Here is a 26,216-nt window from a genome sequence, read left to right as displayed (position 1 = left end):
GGGTTACAACATGTAAACTCCGCACAGGGGGGCGGAATTTGAACACTGATCTTCACAAATGTGAGACCAATTTTACCACCGTGCCACGCACCCTACACACAAGTGAGAACGTATTGTTCATGTGTTTTGAAACTATTTTGGTCACCTTGTTTCACGTACCTCTGGTCTAGAAAACTGTATTTATTGTTGGAAAACCATCACTAGTCACTATTTGTTTTTTATTTTTAATTTATAATACCAGTTATAATTCAAACCCGTCGAAGGTAAAGTAAACAAGGAAGGATTAAAAAATAATAATATAAAATCACGTTATGCTTACCGCGACGTGAATCTGTGGTTTTAATGTTTTATTTTGAAGATACATGCGGAAAATGAGTCTTTTTGCAATGGTGGACTTGACGGTGCATGTCTGTGTTGCATGCGCGTGTTTTGAGTGAACGTGTTCTGGAGGAGGAGCAGGACTTGCTTGCAGCAAGCGAGGGCAAAAGAGCCATTCAACTCTATTTGTAAGAACGGAAACTGTCCTTTAAAAAAAAGAGAGAGAAAAGTTAGGTTCCAGTGTGATGCTTTATCTCTGGATGTTGTAGCGGGATTATTGGGGGATTTCCGTCAACCGGGATTTATGTCGGAGTGGAAATTTTCTTTTCTAAGGATGGTGGGGTTTCCAAAGCGGGAGGCAAACTCCTGGCAACTTCTTGGATGTCGCCCTGCACATGTTGCTGACAAGTGCTAGTGTTCCTGGAACGATGGTGACGCTGAATACATTCAGACTCGGTTGAGTTTTGTGACTAACCGTCCAACGTTGGGGTGATTCCAATAGCTGGAGCTGCGATGACCAAGTAAACGCTCTTTCTCCTCCATGCTGCGCGTGAGCCCGAGAACGGCCACCTCTGGCTGCGGCTGCGCGTGTTGCGCGCACCGTGCGCCATCCGCACGTCTCGGGCGCCGAATCTAAAAAAACCCCATGCGGAACCTCCCGGGAGCCGCAGGAGACCGACGCGACGCATCCGGGACGGTCTAGGTTGTCGTATGTTCCGGCCGAGACGCTCCGGGCTCGTACGGCGACTGTGGAAAAGCCGTGCGCTCACCCAGACCGATGGAAGCGGCCGTGCTGAGGGAGGATGTCCGTGTGGCTCAGGGTTGCGCGAAAAGAAACGGGGTGTGGTGACGCGCGCCGGGTGGGACCCCGCGGAGGAGGCCGGGGAGAGGGAGGAAGGGGATTCGGCTGACGACCACCGGGGTGCCTGTGCCTCGGGCCGCAGAGGCTCTCGCCGTGGGCAGGAGGGGGACAGGACGGTGACGTGCTGTTGGTTTGGAGAGTGGGATCAAAGACCTCGAGGCCCCCCAAAAGACAACGTGAGCTCCTGTGAGTGCGACCTCGTGAAAACTGCCTACGCTTTTCTCAAAAGACTGCCAGAACCAAGTCTGGATCCGTTGCTGAAGGCCGTGGAGTCCAAAGGAGGGGCGCTGAGCCAGTGCATCATGGTGCCTGGCACTGAGGTGCGCTTCGGGGCTCATCGCGTCTCACCTCAGCACCTACTGGGTCGGATATACCGATGGAGCGACCTGTCGCCCTCGGCCCGGCTTAAAGTGCTGCACCACTGCCAAAGTTTCCACGGCGGGGACCCTGGAAAGGTTTGCTGCAACCCCTACCACTACAGCCGCTTGTGTGGGCCAGGTGAGCCGTCCACGCATCCACCCACCTATGTAAATTGAAAGGCTTGGGCAGATTCGGGAACGGTGCATGGTGCATGGTGTTTCCCACCTTCTCCAGTGGGATCCCGTTTGGTGACCTTTGAGCTCAGCTCCACAGCAAGTAACAATGACGCATGTTATCAACGTCTCACCAAAAACCTGCTTGAGTACTCGTTTAGTTTAGCTCCATACATTAGGTAGTACCACTTTTGGCCCACTACTTATGCAAATAAACTATTTAGCAAAGTGCTGCACTACTATAGGCCCAATTCCTGTTGTAGGATCTCGTAATCTGCTAGTCGCACTAAAATACACACTTTGCCTGACTAGTAAGAAATTGTTTTGGCACTGAATTGTGTTACTAGCGCCGACAAAAAGCATACTAGTAGACGGACGTAAACCTCTTAATTAAATATATATATATATGTGTGTATATGTATATATATATATATATATATATACATATACACACACACACACACACACACACACACACACACACATATATATATATATATATATATATAAAATGCTCATATGTCTAGACATACAGCATGTCAAACTCGTTATTGTTGTAGGTTTCCCACGGAGGGCCGTAACGACTGAACCCACGTACAAGTAAATCTATGATTGCCTATTATTAGATATACACACAAAAACAATGGATAACTAAGTGGTAGTAACAACGCCTGGAATGTTACTAAAAGTTGAGAGAACGTGTAGGTTTAGGAAACATGAAATCGAGGCACATGATTTGCTTTCAGGGACAACATAAAATGATGCAGTAGGCTGAATCTGGCCCCCAGGCTTTGAGTTTGACATAGGTGCCATATAGAATACTAACAGAGGAAGTCTATGGTGCAGTTATTTGTGCATTTAAAAAAAAAAAAAAAAAAAAAAACACAATTTTGTTTTATTTTGTTTTCCACCAAGTCTTAAGACTGAGGCTGAAAATGCACCATCAACCATAAAAGTGACACCAAACCATCAACCACAGTCAACCCTTTTATAACAGTTCTCTAACTCTTTAAATCCTCCAGAGACGCAAACAGAACTGTTAGTCTGTTTAAATTTCAGCAAAAAAAAAAAAAAAAAACTTCTGGCAACATGATCCGATTGAAGGCCGCGCTCATGTTGCAACGAGGTTCTGCCCCCCACCCTCAACCCCCTCTTCACTCTCCCTCTGACAAGGAGGTCCTCTTCTTGTTATTTAGGTGGAGGAGTGCCCTTAATATACAGTTTGCATAGAGCTGGCGCCAGACCGACTCGCTGAGTATCTGACAGAGAACTCGGTAATTACTGCCTGTGCTCTTAAAGAGGCTGCGCACGTTTGCTATGCAGCGGGCCTCAGATCTTGTCTCCATAACATATATATATATATAATATATATATATATATATATATATATATATATATATATATTATATATATATATATATATATAATATATATATATATATATATATATATATATATAAGCAGTGTATATATACTGTATATGTGGATGATAAACAGAACACTAACTGCTCCATGAGACAAAACAATGTTGCATTACTCACTATGGGCTGCTTGAACTTTCTAAATGTCGTTTTTTTTTTGTTCCAGAGTCGCCTCCTCCCCCGTACTCGGTGTCCCATTCGGATGAACACAAGCCACTGGGTGAGTTTGGCAGCTGACGCACGACAAAGCAGTCAATGACAGGCGTCGTCATCTTTCAGCCACAGCGGCCCGACATATACTCTTCTGTGGTTGACATCGTGGCTTGGAAGTGAAATTACAGGTTAAAAGATGAATCTCATGCTTCGTCACAAATTTCGCCATTGAGTGGTTGTTGATAAATGATATAAAAACTACAGTCCAGGTAGTGTTTTTTTTTTCTTTTCTTTAACTGTCTCGTCATTTTGCAGTAGTAATAGACCCGTCATTATACTTGGCAACCTATGAGTTGTTCACATTTATAATCAAATTTGCAATATGCGAAATCATGGAAGCTTTAATTGATGCTGTAGTGGTTCACTCAGCAGAATTTCATGCAGGCAGCAAGTTCACTTCCCACTCAGTGAGTGCGAATGGTTGCTTGTCCTGTTATTGACTAGCGACCAGACCGGGTTGTAGGCTCCCTTGCAACACAAGCCAGGTGGGATAGGTCGCCACAACTCCAGGAAAAGCAATACAGAAAGCGGAGGGATTCAAACAACAAACAAAAAGTTGTAATTCTGGTTCTGGGAAACAAAACGTCTGATTAGTAAATGGTTGAATGGATAAAAGTCATGGAAACTGAAATACACTGTCAAAGTTAAACTCTCACATGCATGAACTCACTTTTACCTACACAAACCAAAATTGAAGCTCTGCTGTCAGTGCGCTGTAATGGAATTGACATACTATTAACTAAAAATTAAAAGAAACTATAATGTGGATCAAATGGGTTAACCTTCTTAATTAACCCTCGTTAACTAGTAACATAAACAGTACTACAGCCTTAACTTTGACTGAATGTAAAAACACTTACTGTATAGTGATGCTTTAAATGTGCATACTTCAATGGAACCTTCGGTTTCTTCCTTGAACAATATCTTATTGAGAGTACTCTTTTTTTTTTAAAATAAGTGTCGCAAGTGTGTATTTTAATCCTTTGAGTTTGCTGACATGACGTTTTGAACTTTATAACAATATGCAAAGTTGTTCAAAGTTTTTAGTGACTTGCGAGTTGCATTTTTCAATTCAATCTTGGTCAAATTTCCAATCATGCAGCTCAAAGACACGTCACCATAATTGTTTCATTAATGTTAAATTGATGGGAAATTGTTTCTATTCAATCCAAACAGTTTTACAAGTTTCTAATATGCTTTCTCTTTTCGGAACTTTTTTTTCAGACTCTACACTGTCTTACACTGAAACGCCGCCCACTGTCATCATGCCAGTCGACTTCACAGGTAGAGTCCATTGCATTAGTTTTCATTGCAAATGTTCACATTTTCCCAGTCCCATCATGGCTGGGAACTTGCATTTGTTTGTGTTTGCCTCTGATGTAAATAAGTTGGGAAGCATTCACAGGAAGTGTTTTTGCGTGAGACCCGAATGCGCAAATGAAAGCACCCCCACCACCCCACCACTTCACAACCTCTTCATGGAGTGCAAAGTTACGGCGATGTTGCAATGTTGTGCTTTCCTTCTTATTTTCCAAGGCTGTTAAGATAACCCCAAAGAGTGTAGCATAAAGGCTCTATTGTCAGCAAGGCTTGGGGGACTTTGTGGGAGTCTGGGGTCTCTCACTACTCTGATGCTGCAAAAGTAGCCTTGCACTCCCCCTTTCCCCATCTCTCTTTTCCTCTCTTCACCGCAGCCCAATATTTCACTGGGATGAAGTTGCAATAAGATCCCCACGCATACACCCAATCCCCCTTTGCCTCTCCAAGCGCCCATCCCCCCTCTTTCTTCCTTCAAATCCCTCCATTCCTCTCGGCAGTTGAGGAGTGGAAAGAGACTTGTATTTTGGGGGCGGGGCAGCCTGCCGCTTGTGATCTGGTTTAAGTGTAGAATTTGTGTGTATATCTGTGGAAAGGGGCGGCTTCGGGTTGCCCTTGGCCAGGAAACAGCCCCCTCTAGATGATGAAACTGGAGCTTTATTTGTTTAAGTTCTGAGGTTGGCTGGAGAGGTCCGTGTAGTATTAGAAAAATAGCCCCCAAACCCACTCCACCACCTCTGTCTGGACTCAGTTGTGGACGGTGATGAAAGATGAACGGGCACCTATGAAGTAGGCATAGTGTTGTCCCGAGATCCCAGACATGTCGGATGTGCAACTGATGTCCTCATCAACTTTATCTCTGCCGATGTCGGAGGCTGCCAGTTGCTGCACCGTTCAAGATCCTTAAGTCATTGAGAGCCCCGTGCATGCTGCAGCTCGCTGGTTTTATGGACATTTGGGCCAGATATGTGTGTCTTGTAGTCTCACCGTAAAGGACTAATGTGGAGCTGCCAAATTTTTCAAGTACTGTATATAGCCAGTTTTCCATAAGCTTTTCAGCTTAACTAGAAACCCAGGTCATCCGCAGGACCTTAAATTACCAAATATATATTTTATTGCCATGGCATTAACATCTACAATACTTTTTACTTTTCTTAGATCGAATGTCAGGTTAATGCCACAACACTTTTTTAGGTTTCGATAATACTTAATTTACCAGCACTCTCATCAAAATGATGTTTCTCAAAGGTATTTTAAAAATATATTTTGTAAAAAAAATATAGATTAAGTAATTATTATTTCTTAATGACTAAAATGTTAAAATATAAGTTGCTTGCGTTCTTGAACAGAAAAAAAACCTTTTAGTTGTTCTAACCCAAATAAGTGCTGTGCCGTATCAGATTTATGTATACAGGAGGCTGATTTCTGTTCAAGATGATACGAAAAGCATTTGGAATATTTGGGAAAATCTTTGATAATCCGATGCTCCAAATTAGGACTGACCTTGTTGGAGTTCTGGCCTCTATTGTTGCTGTTGAATGTGTTTTGAATTGTGAAGGTTGCATTTGGCATCTCACTATCCCTCAGTAATGAGTGATTAAAGAGTTTTTGGAAGTCTTTTGGAGAAAGCAGGGTCTTATTTATTGACCATTTAAATTTGTGAATGTTGAATGAATGTCCTAAGAGTGACAGGCTACAATCAATGGTTGGTCTGGCTCTTTTGAGGAAAAGTCAATATGCACGTTTCAACCTCTGTTGACTTTTTTCCCCCTTTTATTCCACATTATTATTGTGAGTTCCATTCCAAACTGTTAAGAACCATCATTAAAAAGTAAGCGCTCTTTTTAAGGGAAGTTAAATGAAACTGTTGTCAGTCGACAGTCGACATTTAAGTGGCAATTTGGTCATTGTTTTTTAGGTGAACCATGTCTGGAGGCACCTCTGATTGTGCGCATGGCGACGTGAGCAGAGCTCGGTTAGTTTCCTTCCAGACATGCTGCGTGTCGTGTTTTTGTGAGAGCACGCATGTGTGTGGTCTCAGCTACCCTGCCCCCCACACCACACCAGTGCTCCTAGTGGAGCTCAGAGCTGCAACTCTTGTGCAGTTCATACGAGTAAGAGAAAGATCTGCAAATTGCTTTTGTCTCAGACTCCTTTTGCCACTTTATTGGACACTCCTGTGGCGCTTGAGGCTGCTTGTTGACTGCAAGGTGAACATCATGTTGTATTGTCAATGAAGAGGCTGGCACGGAGAAAATTTTTCGTCTCCTTTGAATCTCTTATGAGTCTTATTCAATAGCCTGTGAGGTTTTCTACACCAACAGAGGCGCTCTGGGTCCTTCTTAAAGCCAACTCTTTACTGAAGGTTTAGAAGCAAAAGGCAGCAGCCGGGTGTGGTCCATACATACCTTTGCCCTGGCCTCTTTTATCATTCAATCAGTGAATGTTCCCTTTAAACCACAGCACGCAGAACTGTTCTAAAAAGGAAACTTCAGTCAACTTTTATCCCTCATGTGATGCCAGCAATTTTTATCATTCACTGTTATTGTGTGTGTTTGTGTGTGTGTGTCCATATATGAGACAGGGAGACAGAGGAATTTCTGCAATGGCTCAATGATAAGATCAGTGTGTTCAAATAGGGGTTCGAGCTATCAAACTCACACACGCACATCTATGCATGAGTTAAATGGAAGTTGGTATTTGCCTTTTTTGTCTTTCATTACCAAATGATCTTGCATTTAGTTCAATCTTTAGTCCTTTTTCTAAAAAAGGGTTTAGGCCACAGAGCATTGGTGTCCAAAGGTGTGTTGCTCCCTGAGGACTGAGCTTTGACGATGTTCCCCGAGTGAAATTTGCATACCTGTCAACTTATATGTTTTTCCCGTATTTTATACATTTTTTTGATCATTTCAAATTGTGTACGCCATATACCAACTGTTGTACGGCTAACAAAAAAAAGTACGTTTTTTGTGAGACCAATCTCGTTTAACCCATTTCAGCTCTAATCTGGAATGTCTCGGTCACTGGAAGCAGATGACAACGTCATCGTCGATTGCTAATATTGTTGCGGTACACTAGCAAAAGTTATCCTCGATCATGCCAGTGAATGTGGATGATTTGCTGATGTATATCTTTTATTTTTTTAAGAACAGCTCAAAACAAATGGAGGATTTTTAAGGCGTTTCAGGACTTTACAAACACTGAGCATGAACAAATCCTCAAACATTGCCCAACAAGATGGCTATCGCGGCAAAAAGTGGTAGAAAGAACTCTGACACAATTTGAGGCTCTCAAAAGTTACTTTGCCAGTCACGCAGATGTTCAAAGGCCAGGGAAAGTCAAATCAATCAATGATAGGCTACAGGACCCTCTCACTCTCCTCACATTCAGCTTCATCTTACCTCACATCAATTTATTCAACGTACTCTTCCAAACCGAAGAATGCATGATTGGTGATGTAATGCCAGAAATGGAACGGCTGCTAAAGAAATTGTTGGTAAAATTTGTACATATGGAGCATGTGAAATCTGCTGACACCTTGACAGAAGTGGACTTTACCGGCAGATGCCTTACAGCATGAAGATAGCAGACTTGCAGTTGGCTTGAGTACTAGGGCTCTCTTCAAAGACGATGATGATAAAAGCAACCTAAGCATCACACCAGCAAAGGAAGCGATCTTCTTTTCTTCTGTGCGTTCTTTCTATGAGGCTGTTGTGACCAAAATGATCAGCAAATTCCTCTTTCAAAATGCTGTTTTCAGTGATTTTGTGGTGTTGGACTCAAAGGATGTAGATTACAGCCACATTGTGAGGTTGGCTGACAGGTTTGGACCACACCTGGATCAGGAGGAATTAAAGGACGAGTGGGAAGATTACCAGCTGGTACCTGATGCTCTCATCCCTCAGAAAAGCCAAGATGGAAGACCTATTAACCCAGAGTCTTTTTGGAAACACATTTAAATTAAAAAGTGCATTTGGGCAAGATCACTTTCCATTGATGAAAGAGATTTGCAAAGTTCTGCTCTTCCTGTTAAAGAGTAAAATCATCTTTCGAACAGATCAAGTCTACGAAAACCTGCACTACTACTTATAATAAGCAACGCTAGATTTACTGCAAATGGGGAAAGAACTAAGACAGAAACTGAAAGAATTGTTTCTGTTGTTTTTTGGTAAAGAAAATAACTTATTTACACAATTTTTCTTTCTTTTTATTCTACATAGTCTGTCTTGCTGTGAGTAAATATGTGTTTGTAAGGTTTATTATCGCTTAATAAGGGGAATTTAAATTATTAATAAGGGTAGAAATTGGCCGAGGTTGACAGGTGTGAATTTGGGTTAGTGGGTTTGGATGCCCACCCTAAATCGCTCACTGTTCACTCTATAAACTTCATCTTTAGACTACTAGCAGCAGCTACTGTGGTGTGGTGTGACGCTGTCACCTTATTGGTAAATCTAAAAAAAAAAAAAGAACAAGAGTCACGCTTTTTCTGAACTGAACGAAACACTGACGGACTGAACCGAAAGAGTCGAACGAAACCGTTCTGACGGTTTTCAAAAACCATTCCATTCATAATGGATGTATGGAAACTTCTATTTCATGTCAAGTTTATTTAGCACCACTTTACTTTCTTTCTACTACTCAGTCTTCAGTTGTTACCATTTTATTCTTACTTGGGTGAACATGTTGACTCTTATCAAAGTGATAGTTAGTTGTCTGTCCATTATACCACTAGTACTTGTATGCCACCATCCTCAGCAATTACATGGAAGCACTACAGAAGTACGTTTTCTCATCAGTGCACAGAAACTGAGAATGTGTTCGGATGTGGTGGAACTTTTACTTGACTTAGGAGCTATGGCTGATGATTCTCCCCTACCAATTAGAATGACACTCAGGTGAATGCAAATCACTGACAAGGCAATACAAACCAAACTGCAAACAGCAGCAAAACTCGTGCAAATTGTTGTCATCAAAGTCAGAGTCAGTGCAGTTCACGTATGTAGAAGGGATTAAAAAAAAAAAAACAAATAAAGATGAATGCAGATGGTTCTGCATACAGTTTGTACAATAATTACAGGCAATACTGAGGATAACCTTTTACATGTATGAATATTTTTTAGCAGTTTTTTTTAAAATGTTCTGTATTAATAGCATGTGCTTTGCCATTGACAAAAAGGAGGGGCATTGGAGCGCCCGCACTTGTCTAAAAGAGAATGAGCGAGCCCCGTTCTGAACACAAATGAGAAAAATGAATTAAATAAAAATAGTCATGCATAGTGACTTGGGGTAAGTAACTTTAAGATCCTTACTGATCTGGAAATAGGAACAATAAAATTGTGGTCATATTAAAGTAACGCGTAACAAACGTCACTGGCAACAGGTAATGGATAACATTAACATGGCTAGTATTGTTATTCCGTGGGTTCACGGCCTACGCACAAGCCACCTTGACTAGCCTGCGTGAATAACAAATATAGAAATGAAGACAGAAGTAAAAAAAATCAAAATAAAAAAGCTCAAGGCTCCTACATAATACAAATGAATCTATTTTCCCCAAACAGAAGGACATTGGAGCCTTTTCTCCTGGCTGTCTGTGTTGTTGGTATGGAGACAAGTTCTAGTACACACATGCTGACCAAAACAAAACATAGACAAGGAATCATAGTTTGGGGGCTACAAATAGGCACCAGCAAGCTGGATGCCGCGCTACAAGAGAAGAAGCATGCCATCCCCCACCCCCATCATATTTTGATTGTATATTTTTGTGAGCTGAACAAGGTATCAGCCAAACAAATGCATGTCTAAGCCCTGTCAGCACTCGCTGCAGCATTAACCCCATGAATTGGCTCTTTGACTGATGGGGCACAGCCAAGGAATGTTGGGAAGTTGGGAAGGTGAGGGGAAGTAGGGTCTTGCAGCAAAAGTGGCGGTAGAAGGGGGCTGGGGTCTGACTCACTCTGGAGAGTGACATCTGATACATGTTTGAACATATCACTGTTAATAGTTAAGACACACAGAGAGTAGCCGACATTCTAGGAAGTTTGGGAGACACTTTGAAGATATTGCTGTTGATGTGGTCTTGTGGTCCACGTTACTTGAAACTGACGAGCTTTGGTCCAAATTTGGTGAGGCCTCTGTTGTTCTCAAATTCAAGTCAGACAATGAACATGAATATTAAATAAGAGTCCAGTTCAGAATCAATTCCTGAGATATGATTAAGGTAGATTTAAAAATAGAACAAACAGTAGACATCTAAAGTGTGCTGTGACCAAGTTGAACGGATCCACCAAAGCCTGGACGGGACCTCTTAGTGGCCTGTTTGCTGGCATGTGTACAACTCGAGCTCTTATGCTTGACTGAGACACATTAGACGGTGGAATTCTTCATCACGAGTTGGCCCATTAACCGTTTGCCATTTCCTTAAATATTTTCCATCACAGACCTTTTTTTTTTTGATGCTTTCAAGCTTCAAAGGACACCACCTCACGCATTGGTTGGGTACTTGCTTTCACACTGTAGTTTAAATTTTACCGTCTTTCACATTTTGGACTGGATCACATTGGCTTTGTGTAATTTGACCAGAAAGTAGCAATAAAATCATATAGCTCAGAATCTTCTTTTTTTTGACATTTTTTAAACATTTTTAATAAGGGGAATATTTTTTTTTGTACTACTACAAGTTTTGGAAGTGTTCAATTTGTTCAAACTAAAATGGAGCAACTTTAAGAAAAAGCTAATATTTCTTTCAGTGCTGCACTAGGGATCGGTGATTATGGAGAAAAAAAAGAATGATTAGTGATTATTTTGAATGATATTTAAATCATGATTCATCCGTGCATCCATTTATCCTTACGAGGATCATGGGAGTACCCAGAGAAAACTCACACAGGCACATGGAGAACATGGAATCTCTTCAGAGGTGGTGTTGGGATTTGAACCCCTGTCCTCAGAACTGGGAGGCCAAACTCTTCAGCTGCGCGAATATGGTATTCAGCAAAGACAAATATTTTCCATCATCGTTGTTGGGTGTCAGCACGGGAGTTGACTGCTCAGCACGGTAGTTGACTACTTAGCATGTCTGCCTCACAGTTCTGAGGACTCCGGCTTCCTCCCACATTCCAAGAACATGCATGGTAGGTTAATTGACCCATCCGTACAGGGCACTTAACCACGCCCCCTGAAGTGACGTCACGCCACGTGCGCTGACGTAAGACAAACAGTAAAAATGGCAAATACAATACAATACATTCTGAACTGAGACAGACTCCATGCTTCTGATTTCATTCAAATCAACGATATATTATAGATTCTAAATACAATATATTCTTAACTGAGAGAGACGCCATGCTTCTGATTTCATTCAATCATTCACACGTAGCAATGTTATGCTAGCGCAGATTGTCTCATTCATTTATACAAGACGTGTATTAAAAATCAAATTTAGGGCATATCTTCGTGCAAACACAGTCTGGTTAAGCTTCGGCCGCGAGCCAGCAAGAAATCAATACGTCTGCACAGTCCGATCATCACTAAATATCGCTCAACAAAGAATAAGTGTGGCAATCGTTCGCACGTAGCAATGTTATGCTAGCGCAGAACGTCTCATTCATTTATACGAGACCTGTATTAAAAATCAAATTTAGGGCATATCTTCGTGCAAACACAGTCTGGTTAAGCTTCGGCCGCGAGCCAGCAAGAAATCAATATGTTTGTGCAGTCCGATCATCGCTCAATATCGCTCAACAAAGAATAAGTGTGGCAATCGTTCACACGCAGCAGTGTTATGCTAGCGAAGAACTTCGATTTCATTTATACGAGACGTGTATTAAAAATCAAATTTAGGGCATATCTTCGTGCAAACACAGTCTGGTTAAGCTTCGGCCGCGACCCAGCAAGAAATCAATACGTTTGTGCAGTCCGATCATCGCTAAATATCGCTCAACAAAGAATAAGTGTGGCAATCGCTCACACGCAGCAGTGTTATGCTAGCGAAGAACTTCGAATTCATTTATACGAGACATCTATTGAAAATCAAATATAGGGCATACCTTCGTGCAAACATATGTGTTCCGGTTGATATTAGATGGATTTAGTTGATGATGCGGTCTTCCACAAAGTTTGATCGATCGAAGGCATTTTTCGTACTGGGTCTTCGGTTTTGGAAAGGGTACGAATCGAACTCCACCAACTAGCCTTTCAGGATACCTGTCGTCACTATCACAAAGTCCGTGACTACACCTCTTAACCATATTTTTTGTGAAATAACCCAAATACGCGATAAAACCCTAACTAAACCTATACTGGACCATTCAATGTTGTCAGAGAAAATGGCGGGAGCAAAAACGGGCTTTGGTCTATGCAGATCTCTGCCCTCTGATTGGTCAGTGACGCGGATTGCGCAATATCCACGGAGGGGTCAATTGAGGTGGGGGACACCCAGAACTGGTTGCCAACCAATTGACCCCTCCGTACAGGGCACTTAACCACGCCTCCTGAAGTTACGTCACCCCACGTGTGCTAACCTCAGACAAACAATTAGCAAAAATGGCGGCGCAGGAAGAAAAGACGAGCGAAATTGTCCGATTTACCAGCTGATTTCTCACTCGCATTCTTTGCAAATAGTGAAATATCGTTGAAAAGCAGACAGCAGGGCTTCAAGTATTTCAGTGAGGGGTATTTCAATGGTATTTACATGCATATCGACGGAGAAACCATTGATATTAGCGCGAGATCTTTCCGGAGTCAGACGAAGACCGAGAAGCCACATAATATAATATATTATAACCCAAAGACGAATTCGTCATTGACAGTTTCCTATTTTCGTGTGACATATCACACTTGTGTGCAGAATCTGTATGTGTATCTGTATAGCCGTTTGTGAACCGCTGTATGAAGGAAAAGAAGGTGAGGCTTGATTTACGAGTTGTTTCTCTTGTTTTCTTTGTGTAACGTCACGCGCTCCCCTCAATAATTATTCTTGAATTAGTGCCGAACCTACGTAAGTCCCGACCAAGTACGACAATCACTACTTTAGTGTCCTCAAACATCCTTCCTTCAGTCTTGGTGTCTCGGTGCACGTTGAAGGCTTTTAGGACTCGCTAGTCCGGTTTAGTTTAGCTCGGTAGCCGCCAACAGAGACACGTTTGTGCAGTCAGATCATCGCAAAATATCGCTCAACACAGATCAAGTGTGTCAATCATTCACACGTAGCTATGTTATGCAAGCGAAGAACTGCTAATTCATTTATATGAGACATGTATTGAAAATCAAATATAGGGCATACCTTCGTGCAAACATAGTCCGGTTTATCTTAGCTCATTAGCCGGCAATAAAGAGACACGTTTGTGCAGTCAGATCATCGCAAAATATCGCTCAACACAGATCAAGTGTGTCAATCATTCACACGTAGCTATGTTATGCAAGCGAAGAACTGCTAATTCATTTATATGAGACATGTATTGAAAATCAAATATAGGGCATACCTTCGTGCAAACATATCTGTTCCGGTTGATTTTAGATGGATTCAGTTGATCATACGATCTTCCACAAAGTTTGATCCATCGAAGACATTTTTCGTACTCGGTCTTCTGTTCCGGTTGATTTTAGATGGATTCAGTTGATCATGCCGTCTTCCACAAAGTTTGATCCATCGAAGACATTTTTTGTACTGGGTCTTCGGTTTTGGAAAGGGTACAAATTGAACTCCACCAACTAGCCTTTCAGGATATAAGATGAAAAAGATTAGAAGAAGAAAGTTGCGTTATATCCTAAATAAACTACATAATTGTTTCACAGGTTAAAGACAATATATACCCGTGAGTATTGACATATTAACGGTCTGCATGTGTTATTATGCCATTTATGTGTGAATATTCAACATTTGAAGACAAATCCCTCCTCTGATCAAATGCTAACATTAGGTACCCCGTCAATGGGGCAGTCAATGGAAACAACTGTTAGCATAAGGTGGTGATTTCTAAAACTATGCTTTTCCTCTCTTATATTATGAAATGAGGGTAATTTTTTCGTGTCTTTAGTTTTACAGTAACCTCCAACTGGTTTGTCAATAAAGATCTTAAAGCACACTGTAATTTGTATTAATTGCTCAACCCTGAGCCACACTGCACACATATCTGTGCAGGCTGTAAAGTACAAGACACGGGTGACCTTATTTTGTGATTTGCAATGAAAGGTATGGACCTTTCTGACTGTTGATCTTCAGCGCCGCCCCCCTTAGCTGCAGTTGCCAGGCCCCACAATCTTCCAAAATGGTGACTGAACATAACAGGTTTGAACTGGATTCTCTATCACGTATTCCAGATAATATTGGGGGATGTTTTTTGCCAAATGCGTCAGACTTGTCCAAGAGAGTTCGACAGAGAGGTCTCAACTATTTCATGCAAGGATATGTACACGGAAGTAAAATTTTGGATGGAATAATGTCAGAGTTACAGCGAAATCTTGCCGATCAATGCAAAAAAGATTGACGCTTCACAAACTTCATATTGAAATCCCAACAGGATAAAATTGTGGAATCGTACTGTGCATGTAAAGCAGGGTGAGTACTTTATACTTGGAAGATGAGTAATATCATAGTAGTCTTTATAAGTGAGTTGACTTGGCTTGACTCGTAATGGAACCCAGTGCTCTGTCCTAAAAGTCCGATGTGATACAAAGAGGCAAATAGACATTTGTCTTGCATGACATCGCGCATTTACGTATCACTAACCCGACTCTTAGGCATAAAACTTGACACACTTCATTCAGCAGGTCAGTGATACGCTAACAAAGTGAAAGCTGTTCTCCTGCAATGTATAAAGCAGTGATAATAATTCAATCGAACTCAGAAAAGATACTTCTCCTTCCCTTACCTTCGAACATACAGCCTTGTGTATGTTATTGTCCACACTTAGTTGTACGCACTCTCCCGCGAGCCTTAATCCATCGTAGGCACTTCCTCAACTGTGCTTTAGGCTTTGGAAAATTAATCAACCGGGCCCCTTGTAACCTAGCAGGATATCAGAATTTTACATTCCCCAAGCGCATCTGAGGACCATTTTGTTTGTAATATTAACTTTTCCAAGCGCACGTGGCCGATAACCAGCATTGCTTGTGGGACATGACGACAAGAGGGGCGGGTCAAGCCAGGGGTGAAGAGAATTTGGCTATCTGATTGGCTATTATTGTTCAGGTGATTGACAGGTCGGAAAGGTCCATTGAAAGACAAGAGGGCAGAAATCACCCCATCATGAGTGACGGGCCGATCAATTGGAGTACCACTAACCGCTATAGTTGTGTTATACGTTCCTTGTGAGAGTCATAAACAAGTCAACATTCAGCGGTACTTATAATTAATGAAGACACTCCTCAACCGGCAGGGTATGTCAAACTCACTGGTAAGTGTCATGTTAATGTCACCTTTGTCGCTCAGATCTCACAATTCAGCATCATATTCAGAATAAAAAATAAAATATTCTGAATTTTTACTCATTTCACAATTTGTTACCATATGTTGGACCCTTTATGTTCTCACTCCTCAGCCAAATAGCTTCGCTTCCACATCCACGCATCAATGACATAGCGGATTGCGTCACCCTGCACGCTTCCGTCTTCGCGACCGTCTCTGCGGCAAAGCCGATTTGCAGTTTTACTTTTCAGTTTGATTTTTGAGGCACAAAGTGTGACTCGAATTTTGACTAGTCCACTGCGATATGAAAAACTTATGCAATTAGTTTTGTGTTAACACAAATGCAAGTTCTTCAGGAATGTGTCTTTATTCATCGACAACAAACAGAGCTTTCAGAATTAGCAGCTACAGTTACTCGTACTTAAAATGGACTAGTGGTGCATAAGTAGCCATATGGTTCTACTGAAACTGGTATCCGTGTAACGGGAGCAGGATACACTTTGTACCTCACATTGACCACTAAGCTGGTGGCCTGGGCTTTTAGCTCAGCGGGCAGCGTTCTTATTTTACAATGCAAGACACAGTGGAGTGGCAGTATTGATCCCAGGCGGGTGGGTCAACGGCTTGCCGAAAAGTGTCACCTGGTCAGGTGACAGTTATACCCCTTTTGCCCCAACACTAAGTACTGAATAGAAAACGTTGCTCATGGAATTACATGCATATTCCGCTGATGCCATTGTGTGGAAAAATGTTATGCGCACTTAAAATTGATCCCATGTCTGGCCCAGACAGCTTGCCAAATCTGCTCTTAGCTCTTAATTGTTATACAACACATTGTTGGATATCATTGTATTATGGACGCGGTCATAATCCTTTAATATGTTGTCATAAACATCAACTTTTTATCCTAGTGACCTGACAGTACAGCTAATCTAATATTCCAGAAATGACGATGTTAATGTGTTAACCGGATCTTACGTCAGTTTTAGCCAATTATTGCTAAATACAGCATATTTTCTGATGGGGTTTTTGACCCATGTCCTATATTAAAAATAAAGTTCCACACACTGTACATTTCCAAACTTTCACCACAAATGTTGGCTTGTCCAGTCAAGCTCTAAAACTTACCGTAACTTCTCGAAAATAATGCGCAATTTTTCCCCAAAATATTTTGAAAAATTCAAGTGAACGCATTATATTTAGGTATGGATGAAAAATAAAAAAATACAATCACATTGTATAGTCGTATTCAGGTACATAGAGTGGTAAAAAAAGGTATACAAATATATTTCGATACGATATTTGATGTCTTATGTTACACTTATGTGAATTATGGTAATGCATACCACCAACCTGAACTCTGACCACTTGGGGGGGAGTGGGCGGCATTGCATTTTATGATCGTTAGCGTAACATATTTGTTGCTACTGCACCAAACATCAGAAACGACAGCCTGTGAGTTTCTTTAACTTAAACGAAGACAAAAATGTCAACTACAAGGGCTAATTGTGCTGCCACTTTTAAAAGAAATGTGACATCACTCTGGCCGATGACCTGGCCAAACTGGAAGCAAAACAACATGAGCTAACTTCTAACAGCTAACTAACAAAACTACATAGTACGATTGTAATGGGCACGTTTAAAAACAAAATGGGATAGTGCACACAACTGAAATGTTTGCACTTAAAAAAAATTAAGTGCCCATTATGCTCATTTCTACGTAGTTTGAGGTCTCGTTTTAATTCCGACCTGACACTATGAAGAGCTGCGACAGATTGTAGCCGATTGGGGGCAAGAGGCTGCGCTATTAGCACGGTGGACCTTCCTTCCCCTCAAAGCGCTGACAATTATGAGGAATAAAGCGAACAAGCACTCTTAGGATTCAGAAAATGTTTCCCCACAAACGCCATGGATGGCACAGAGGATGACATGCTATGGGGGCAAAAGATGGATCACTGTTCATGAATGCAGGAGGCACCAGAACTGGACAAAGGCATCAGTGATGAGTTTGACACTGATGCAACAAGGATAGCTATGATGGATATTTTTTAGATTGGAGATGAGTCGGATGCTTCTTTTAATGTCTTGGCCAAGGATGTGTATTGTCGTGGATAAACTGCACTAGGCACACGCATTTTATGCACAAATATTTAATGCAAAAAATGTTCAAGTGTTAAATTCTGTAGTTTATTTATTTAAGACTGTAATATCTGTTATCAACAGTATTAATAAAATGTCATTCTATTGTTGAGCATTTATTTTAGTTGGTTTAGGGATTCTCTTCTGACAATTGCAGGGACCAGGACAACCGTGTCCTGTCCCAAGATATATATTACCGCTGCATCAGTACATGCGCAAACATTATGATTAATGATGACTTTTTGTTAAACAATACAAGTACAAACATTAAAAATACAAACCTAGCAAAATAGAAATAGATAATTCCTAATAATTTGAACATACAGATTGCAGTAAATTAGTTGTGCGCGTTGTACATTGGTAGAAGGGTTTTCCTGATTCTTTTTAGGTCAACTTTGGGGGTGCACATTGTACTTCAGGACACATTATACTAGAGAAATTACGGCAAATCCTCAGCAGCCGTGCTTGTTTTCCATGTGCTCATAAATGTGCTTTTAGTCCGAGGCTAAGGGCTGTTTACATGAATTGACACAACAGAAAATGGGCAAAGAAAAAAAATCTCGTTTTGACCATTCCGACAGCTCATTACAACACTGGTGTGAACTTTGGTGGATTTTGAACACTAATGACATATTTCTCAGCACTGCACTGACCTAAGAACCTACATTTTGGAGACGAGGAGCTTTTCAACATCCATCCATCCATTTTCTGAGCTGATTATCCTCACGAGTGTCACAGGAGTGCTGGAGCCAATCCCAGCCATCATCAGGCAGGAGGGAGGGTACACCCTGAACTGATCGCCAGCCAGTCGCAGGGAACATAGAAACAACCAACCATTCATACTCACAATCACACCCAGGGGCAATTTAGAGTGTGTGATGAATGTCACCAGTTTTTTGTCAGACTTTTTTCAGCTCCACTTTCAGTTGTGTCTTCTGTGTATATTGAACACGCTCATAATTCCACTGAGTTTCGCTTGTCCTGCCTTTCTATGCATATTTCCAGTGGGCTGTCTTAGTCCATGTTGTCAGACCTCCACAATTTAAAATAAGTTTTAAATTACAGGACTCGCTGTGGCTTTCCTTTGTTCCTTCAGAGTTTCTGCCAACTCGCAATTTGGCTTTTAATGGAATCCTGCCATGCTGCTGAACTTAAAGATTTTTTGCAGATGTTGAAAGCCATTGCCTCGTTGAAATGTGGGACAGTGTACCCTGTGCTGTGAGTGGGCGCAATACAGAATGACTCAAGATGCGTTTATCTTGGAAAAGCAACACAGACATTGTTTTCACAAGCTGCGGTGGCCCTTTTTTTTGCGTGTCAGCAATATTTACATATTCAACATGGAATCGGCCCATTTTCATGAAGGCCACATGAGAGACAGAACCTTGAGTAAGTTCATTTTTGTCCAATGTTCTGAAGTTGTGCTTGCACCACGAGGATTACGGCATGCTTTCGTTTTGACATGCGTACCGTTATGTGAGAGACAAACCGCATCTCATGCAGGCCCAAGGTTTTTAGTGACATACTGTACTTCTTCTTACTTTCACTAGTCATGCAAAGATCACAGTCCGTATGTATATAGCTGCCAACTTAACTGTGGATACAGTAAATTGTGTTTGCGGACCTCAGTGTCCACCATGATGGAATTTCAAACTCGGATAATTCTCGCTAATTAGCCATTAGTCGGAATTTCTTCCTCGTAGTGGAACAAGTAGATGTGTTCCATGGCTAATATGTATAATTATGTTGTGAGGAGTGAAGGCCATATTGTTGGCCCACGTGAGACTCAATGAGACACTTGTCAACTTGACCTCTGCAACTGACTGAGTGGGGGAGGAAGTGTTGAGGAAGAGGGCCTGTCCAGGAATGTGTTGGGAGAGGGTGGGAGTGCGGGGGGTGCATGTCAACTTTCAGCCCCCCCCCGACCCTCTTCTTGCTTTCTCTCTCTCTCCCTTCCAAATATTGAATCAATTGGACACTACTTTATTTATTCATGATATCTGTCTCTATCAATTCATGTAAGATACTTGGTTACATGAGTATTCTTCCACAAACACGTAACCACATGTATGGGGACTATTAATGTGTATCACCACATAAACTGTGAACGAGTTTGCACTGTTTTTTAAAGGAAACTCTTAACAGTGTTCAGTGAGGACTTGACTAATATGTTTAGATAACACAGATTGGGTCAACCTCCTTGATATTACTTTACAATAATTACTTTTAAACCCACTTAGTTTTGTGTCACTCAGCATTTTCCCGTGATCTAGGTTTTTTTTATATGAGGATCTGATGAAGGCCTTTATGGGCAAAGAACCATATTCATGAACTTTAAAGTCAAACTTTGCATTGCTGGAAGTTTTAAGGCCTCCGTGTTACCGAGAGAGAAGCACAGCACATATACCAGAACCAGCATTGATGTCAGAGGTGAGCCTAAAAAATGTTGCATTCAAGAAATAACCCAGAGTATTCCACAAAGTCAAAGCTCATTGTACACTTGTCCAAGCACATGTGCAGGTGCACAACAAAGACAGTTCAAATAATTGATGTGAAGCTTCCATCAATGAAGAGTGATAAACACCATTTTGCACATAGAAATATGTAGAGTGGCTTGAAATAAGTCAGGAAAATGCAGTAATTCAGCGTAATGTCATGTTTAATATACAATGACATTGTCAGGGTACTTCAGTGGGTTCCCTGTAAAGGCTGAATGTGTTTCAACATCATACTGTGGCGAAGCAAAACATCTTTGTGGATGAGAATGCTTGGATGTCCAGTTGACCAGGATGAATGATGCATGTCAATCCCGAAGAATTATTTGGCGTGACTTGCAAAAATGCAGGAAACTGTCGCTTTCTGTCTTCCTCTGGAACTATTCTTCCACAACAGCACATCAGTGGAATTCTACTGGCATAATTAGATTCTAAGAAGTTGGGCAGTTCCAGATTAATGGAATAATAATGTTTTTTTTATTTTGTTAAACAAGAAGCATGTGGTTTTTACACTGCAACATCAAAAGATCACACTATGGAAAAACTGAGAGGGAGCAGTGTGGCCTCGTGAGCAACAGCCCCATTGTGGCCGACTGCGAAGCCAATGTCTGGCGATAACACGGTCCTCTGATGGCAGAGATAGTCAAGACGCCAGCTGGATTTGTGGCGTGCTGAATTTCAAGTCGCTGCTTAATTACTGTTGTTCCAAACAAAGAAAATAGCATTCGTTGCCAGAAAGCGAGGGAGGGGGGGGATGGTTTTGTGTGTTGATGACCGATTTTAGCGGAATCTGAGGCTGTTGAAATGAAACATATTGGAGGTGAGTGACAATAGTCAGGAACTGAATTCTCATCTCACCCCCCAACCCTGAAGAACACCACCTACTTCTTTCAACACAGTGAAAGAGTCTAATAACTGGAGGGGAATCTAATCCTTGGCACTGGATGAAAGACAAGGGTGTCCCTCACTCCAACTCTTTCTCACAGTCTTTCTCTCTTCATATTTTCTTTCCGTAGACCCTGGTTATGCTTGGGAGGTTTCTCTCTCTCTCTCTCTCTCTCTCTCTCTCTCTCTCTCTCTCTCTCTCTCTCTCTCTCTCTCTCTCTCTCTCTTGATGTCATTACTTTTCCAGTCGACTCTTTTAACTCTCTTCTATTCATCCTTCGACTTTCCAAAGTTTTCCCGACTGTATTCCTTCTTCCCTGCAAGTTGAGGTTGGCAACAGGAAGCTTTCCTTGCCCTGACCTGGAAAGTTGTGTGTTTAAAGGAGTGGCAATATTACAAACAGAGAACGAAAGCAAAAGTACTTTCATATCCATATCTTACATAGCTAAATTTAACTTTTTGAAATGTATTGCCTAGAAAGAGGTCTAAATAAAGTTTTTCTCCATTGCTAAAACACCTTTTTTAAAACCTACAGACATTTTCACAAATCTTTAAAACATCAAGCTAAATTCACAAAATTTCTGACTCTTCTTGGAAAACCAAACTCTTCACTCAGAACAGACAGCAAGTCAATCAAAATGAAAAGCAAAACAGTGAAATTCACTAAACACATCATGAAAAAAAGAAAAACACAATGATCCAATCATAAAGCTGCAAAAATAATCGTAATTGTTTGCAAAGCAATCTATTTTGCAGAGTAGAACACATCTCGTGTTTCATACTAATCGTAAAAAAAAAAAAAATACAAGTAGTAGCTCTACAACATAATAGAAAATAGATGTATTGGAACATCTTTTTGTGTAGAAATATGTGTAGAGTCATACTGTAAACAACAAAAAGAAATTTGGCCCACTTGTTTATATCTCTGAATCATCAGACATTGGTGGACACAGTCAAACTCCTTAAGTTGAGCTGCACTCACTGCATTCCCGATCCCCTTATTGTCAAACCGAGGACAAGAACATGGTCTGCAAAAGTTGCTCATATTTAATCCGTAATACCTAATTGTTATTTGTCTTATCCTGTTACCCCGCCCCCCCTCTGATTCTTCGCTAACCACCTAATATTTTTACTCTGCGTCCTCTCAGATTTTCTCTCTCTATAGTGAAACTTCAACCTCCCTGAGAAGGGTTGCGTCAGGAAGGGCATCTGGCGTAAAAATTGTGCCAAACATAAATATGCATTCATCTGAGATGATACACTGTGGCGACCCCGAAAGGGACAAGTCGAAAGGAAAACATAGTGAAACTTCAACAACTAGTGCTCTCTGAACCGGCTTATATTGAAACCTTTACATCAATATCCAAATTTGTGATCCGCTTTGGATTGCTGTATCTATGTTGAGAAACCTGTGCCCTCAATTAAGTTTCAGTTTTGCTACCTGTCCTCGCTATGATGGAACACAAGTGCCTCAGAGTGCAAAGTGTGCTTTAGTGGGGGAAAATCTGTTTGCAACCTGTGTCCTCGTGAAAAGTACTAAAGTTTCCCCTCAAAGTGTGACCAATTCAATATGCGGGTTCAGGGCACTGAGCATTTGACTCAGACAATAGGGTTTTGTGTTTTACCAACTGAAAAATACTGAGATAATTCATTGTCCCAAAATGGCAAGTTTAAATAGTTTCAAGTCTACACTGCTTTGTAAAAGGAAGAACAGATTCTCTCTCATTTGCATGATGACCTTGATGACCTACTTTTTGGGTCAGTTAGGTAGAGCAGTGTACAACTGAGCTACGTTAGCACTAGCATTGGTGCTAAATTTACAATTTGAAGACGTGCTCTGCACTTGAGAAACTTCACATTCAAATAATCTTTAGACAATCTTTATGGACCTATAACTGCGACACTACTTAGTGCTGCCGCAACCCTCTGAGCAATGCAGAAGGAGAGGTGGTCAAATACTGGAATGGACACTCTTGTGATCGGACCCACTGTTATGCATACACTTGCTTTAGTAGGAAAGCTCATGCTCCGCTGATATTAGTGGGATCCGCCATTGACCCATCTAATCACACTGGCCAATAAAGGTGATTCTGATTCTGATCTGGTCAGATGAGGGCTGGTTCGCCTGCATGAGATAGGCCTGACCTCCAAAAAACAAGCTGAATTTAGCAAGATTTAAAAAAAAAAATCACCTTTAAGTGGTACATGACCTTTAAAAAAACAGGCATAATGTGGTGATAGTAAACGTATAATTGTATACAGCCAGTGTAGATGACATCGTGATGTCTGATCAAGATATCCATCTTCTGTTTGTAAATTTATATTGTCTGGCCAGACATGAAAACATTCTGTAAATTCTGTTGCTGCGCGATCCCAAATTCATTGACTGGAATTTGTGACAAAACACTCTTTTTCAGGGATGGGAGACCCCCCCATGTCAATTGAAGAAGCTAAAAGAATCAATGTTGAAAGAACCCGGTATGAGGGAGAACATTTTTTTGGCGAGATTGGCACTAAGGGACAGTGCTTTTGAAATGAAACAACAAAGGTTACTTATCTAATTGGTAAACATCGCAGTTAAAGGTTGACTGGCTTAAATCCTTGCAGGACGCTGTAATTGCTGCCAGCCCTCACATCCAGATGAATGCGTACAGGCACGCACAATCTCACAGACACACACTTCCTAAGGCCCAAACATAAACATACCGATAACCTCCCATTTTAGCCCATTTAAAAAAAAATGCCATTGAAGAACTCGGTTTCCTGCAAGTTCCTCCCTGCTGCTGCAGTTGCACACAAGCTGGAGTTGCATACCTGGAGTTGGATAGTATCCAAGGTGAGCCTGATGACACTAAGAACCACACCAGAAACATTAAACACGGCATTCCGCACCGCACATTCGGGATTGATCTTATATGTGTTTTGCTTTTGACGTCACTGAATAAGTGGAGCCATTGATTTATTTTAAATACAATTACGTCTGTGTTCTGTTTCCAAGTACTCCTTTCACTTTGTTCCATGATGGCACATTTGCAGACATAATTACTTGTCATAAAAGAAGAGACAAGAAAAAGACAATAACTTGATCAGTCTTGTCAGTGACCTCAAAGAAAAATATCCCCCCATCCTCCCAAAAATAAGTCTACAGCAATTAGAGAGTCCAAACCTCTGCCAAAAAACATCACCTTCCAGTATATACTGGAATGTACTGATGATGTACATACCTTTGGATAGCTACGAGTTAAGACTCTTATTCTAAACATAGTAGAGTTTTGGGACAGCAATGGTGCGCATTGTTGCCTGATCCGTGGTGTGTCTCATCACATGTTGAACTGATTTATTCACTTATCTGCTGTTGCTGATTTACATATCTCAAGGGGAAGTACCGGAAACTGAGCATCAACATCAATTAGTGCAAATTAATGTGACAAATATCTGTTTGAGTACATTCACTCAACTGGGAAACACATTTTTTTCTTTGTGTTTTTAAGAACACAACTTGGAAAAACAACTGCTGTACGAAGCAGCCCAGGCCAATGTCAATGTGACTTCTCAAAGAAACACTACACGCATGCTCACTCATTGCTTGTCCTACAGAGTCTCATCTTAAAATATTTCATAAATTCATTTGAACCGATCACCGATTGAAAGATAGTGCTTTGTGCATTTACTGTGTATACTCATGTACTGTATACTGAGTAACTCCAAAAGTATTCTCTTGTCATTTCATGCATTGTAATCTGTCACGTAAAGCCAACATTATAACATGACAGAAATATTAGGTGCTAACTTACTGTATGTCAGTCACAGCCACCAAAACTTTAGACCACGATTCGGCAGAACCGTAGCATGTTTACGTACAAGTTTGCTAGACTACATCACGTTTTGTTGGCTGCTTGCGAGCCGTATCTTATTAAAAGTATATGAACACACTTCAAGCTAGCCTCAAATAAAATCCTCTCCTTAGCACCGGTGACCACCAGTGTATGTTTTTTCCCCATTTTGTTCTTATAGTAGCGAGAGCATAACTAGTTGTTGTCATTGCCATGGTAACAAGTGTATCTGACGCGTTTGAGTTGACAAGATAAAGCCCCATGCTCATAAAAGATGGGATGCGGTGGTATCACAGTACAAGATTTTATTGGAGTAGACTCAACCGTGAAAGACCAAATTTGTCTTGTAGTCTGATCCGGGCACAGACACAGTGCAGTCTTGCACTGTTAAAAACCTCCAGCTTCTTCATAGTCTACTTCGTTTGTGTTACTTCACTTTGGGGGAAAAATAGGCATGTGAGTAGAGCTGTGACTATTGAATATTTTTAGAATCAATTATTCCATCGATCCATCGAATACTCAGATAAAAATTATTTTGCGTTGATTGCAATGGTTTTGGATTTGCGACTTTTTTTGCAGTAATATTTAAGATTTTTTTCTAATTACTGCTCATTCACCAACAGTCGTTGTTTATTTGGTATTGTTTAATAATTAAACAACACCAAACAACAAGATTAAGAAACGAGGCAGCTTTATTTGTTTACCCCATTCCATACACAAGAAAACTCAATGCGCGTCACATGATGAAAAGTAAAAGCAAGACCTAAATACGTTTAAAAACAAATTACAAATC

The 26,216-nt window shown here is 41.1% G+C and overlaps 1 protein-coding gene across 1 annotated transcript in view; it reads left to right on the top strand.

Annotated features, from left to right (window-relative positions):
• Positions 1-462: 462 nt before the first annotated feature.
• The window catches only part of LOC133497757 (mothers against decapentaplegic homolog 6-like), a 33,936-nt gene continuing 8,182 nt past the window's right edge, over positions 463-26,216 (top strand). The window contains exons 1-3 of the mRNA XM_061813908.1: positions 463-1,678; positions 3,301-3,354; positions 4,572-4,631. Of these exons, the coding sequence (XP_061669892.1) occupies positions 1,030-1,678; positions 3,301-3,354; positions 4,572-4,631 (763 nt within the window). The 5' untranslated portion in view covers positions 463-1,029. The remainder of the gene's footprint in view (positions 1,679-3,300; positions 3,355-4,571; positions 4,632-26,216) is intronic.

The sequence above is a fragment of the Syngnathoides biaculeatus genome, chromosome 3, assembly GCF_019802595.1.
Source record: "Syngnathoides biaculeatus isolate LvHL_M chromosome 3, ASM1980259v1, whole genome shotgun sequence".
Taxonomy (NCBI): domain Eukaryota; kingdom Metazoa; phylum Chordata; class Actinopteri; order Syngnathiformes; family Syngnathidae; genus Syngnathoides; species Syngnathoides biaculeatus.
The sequence above is the reverse complement of the archived record's forward strand: the minus strand, read 5'-3'. Positions and strand labels throughout refer to the sequence as shown.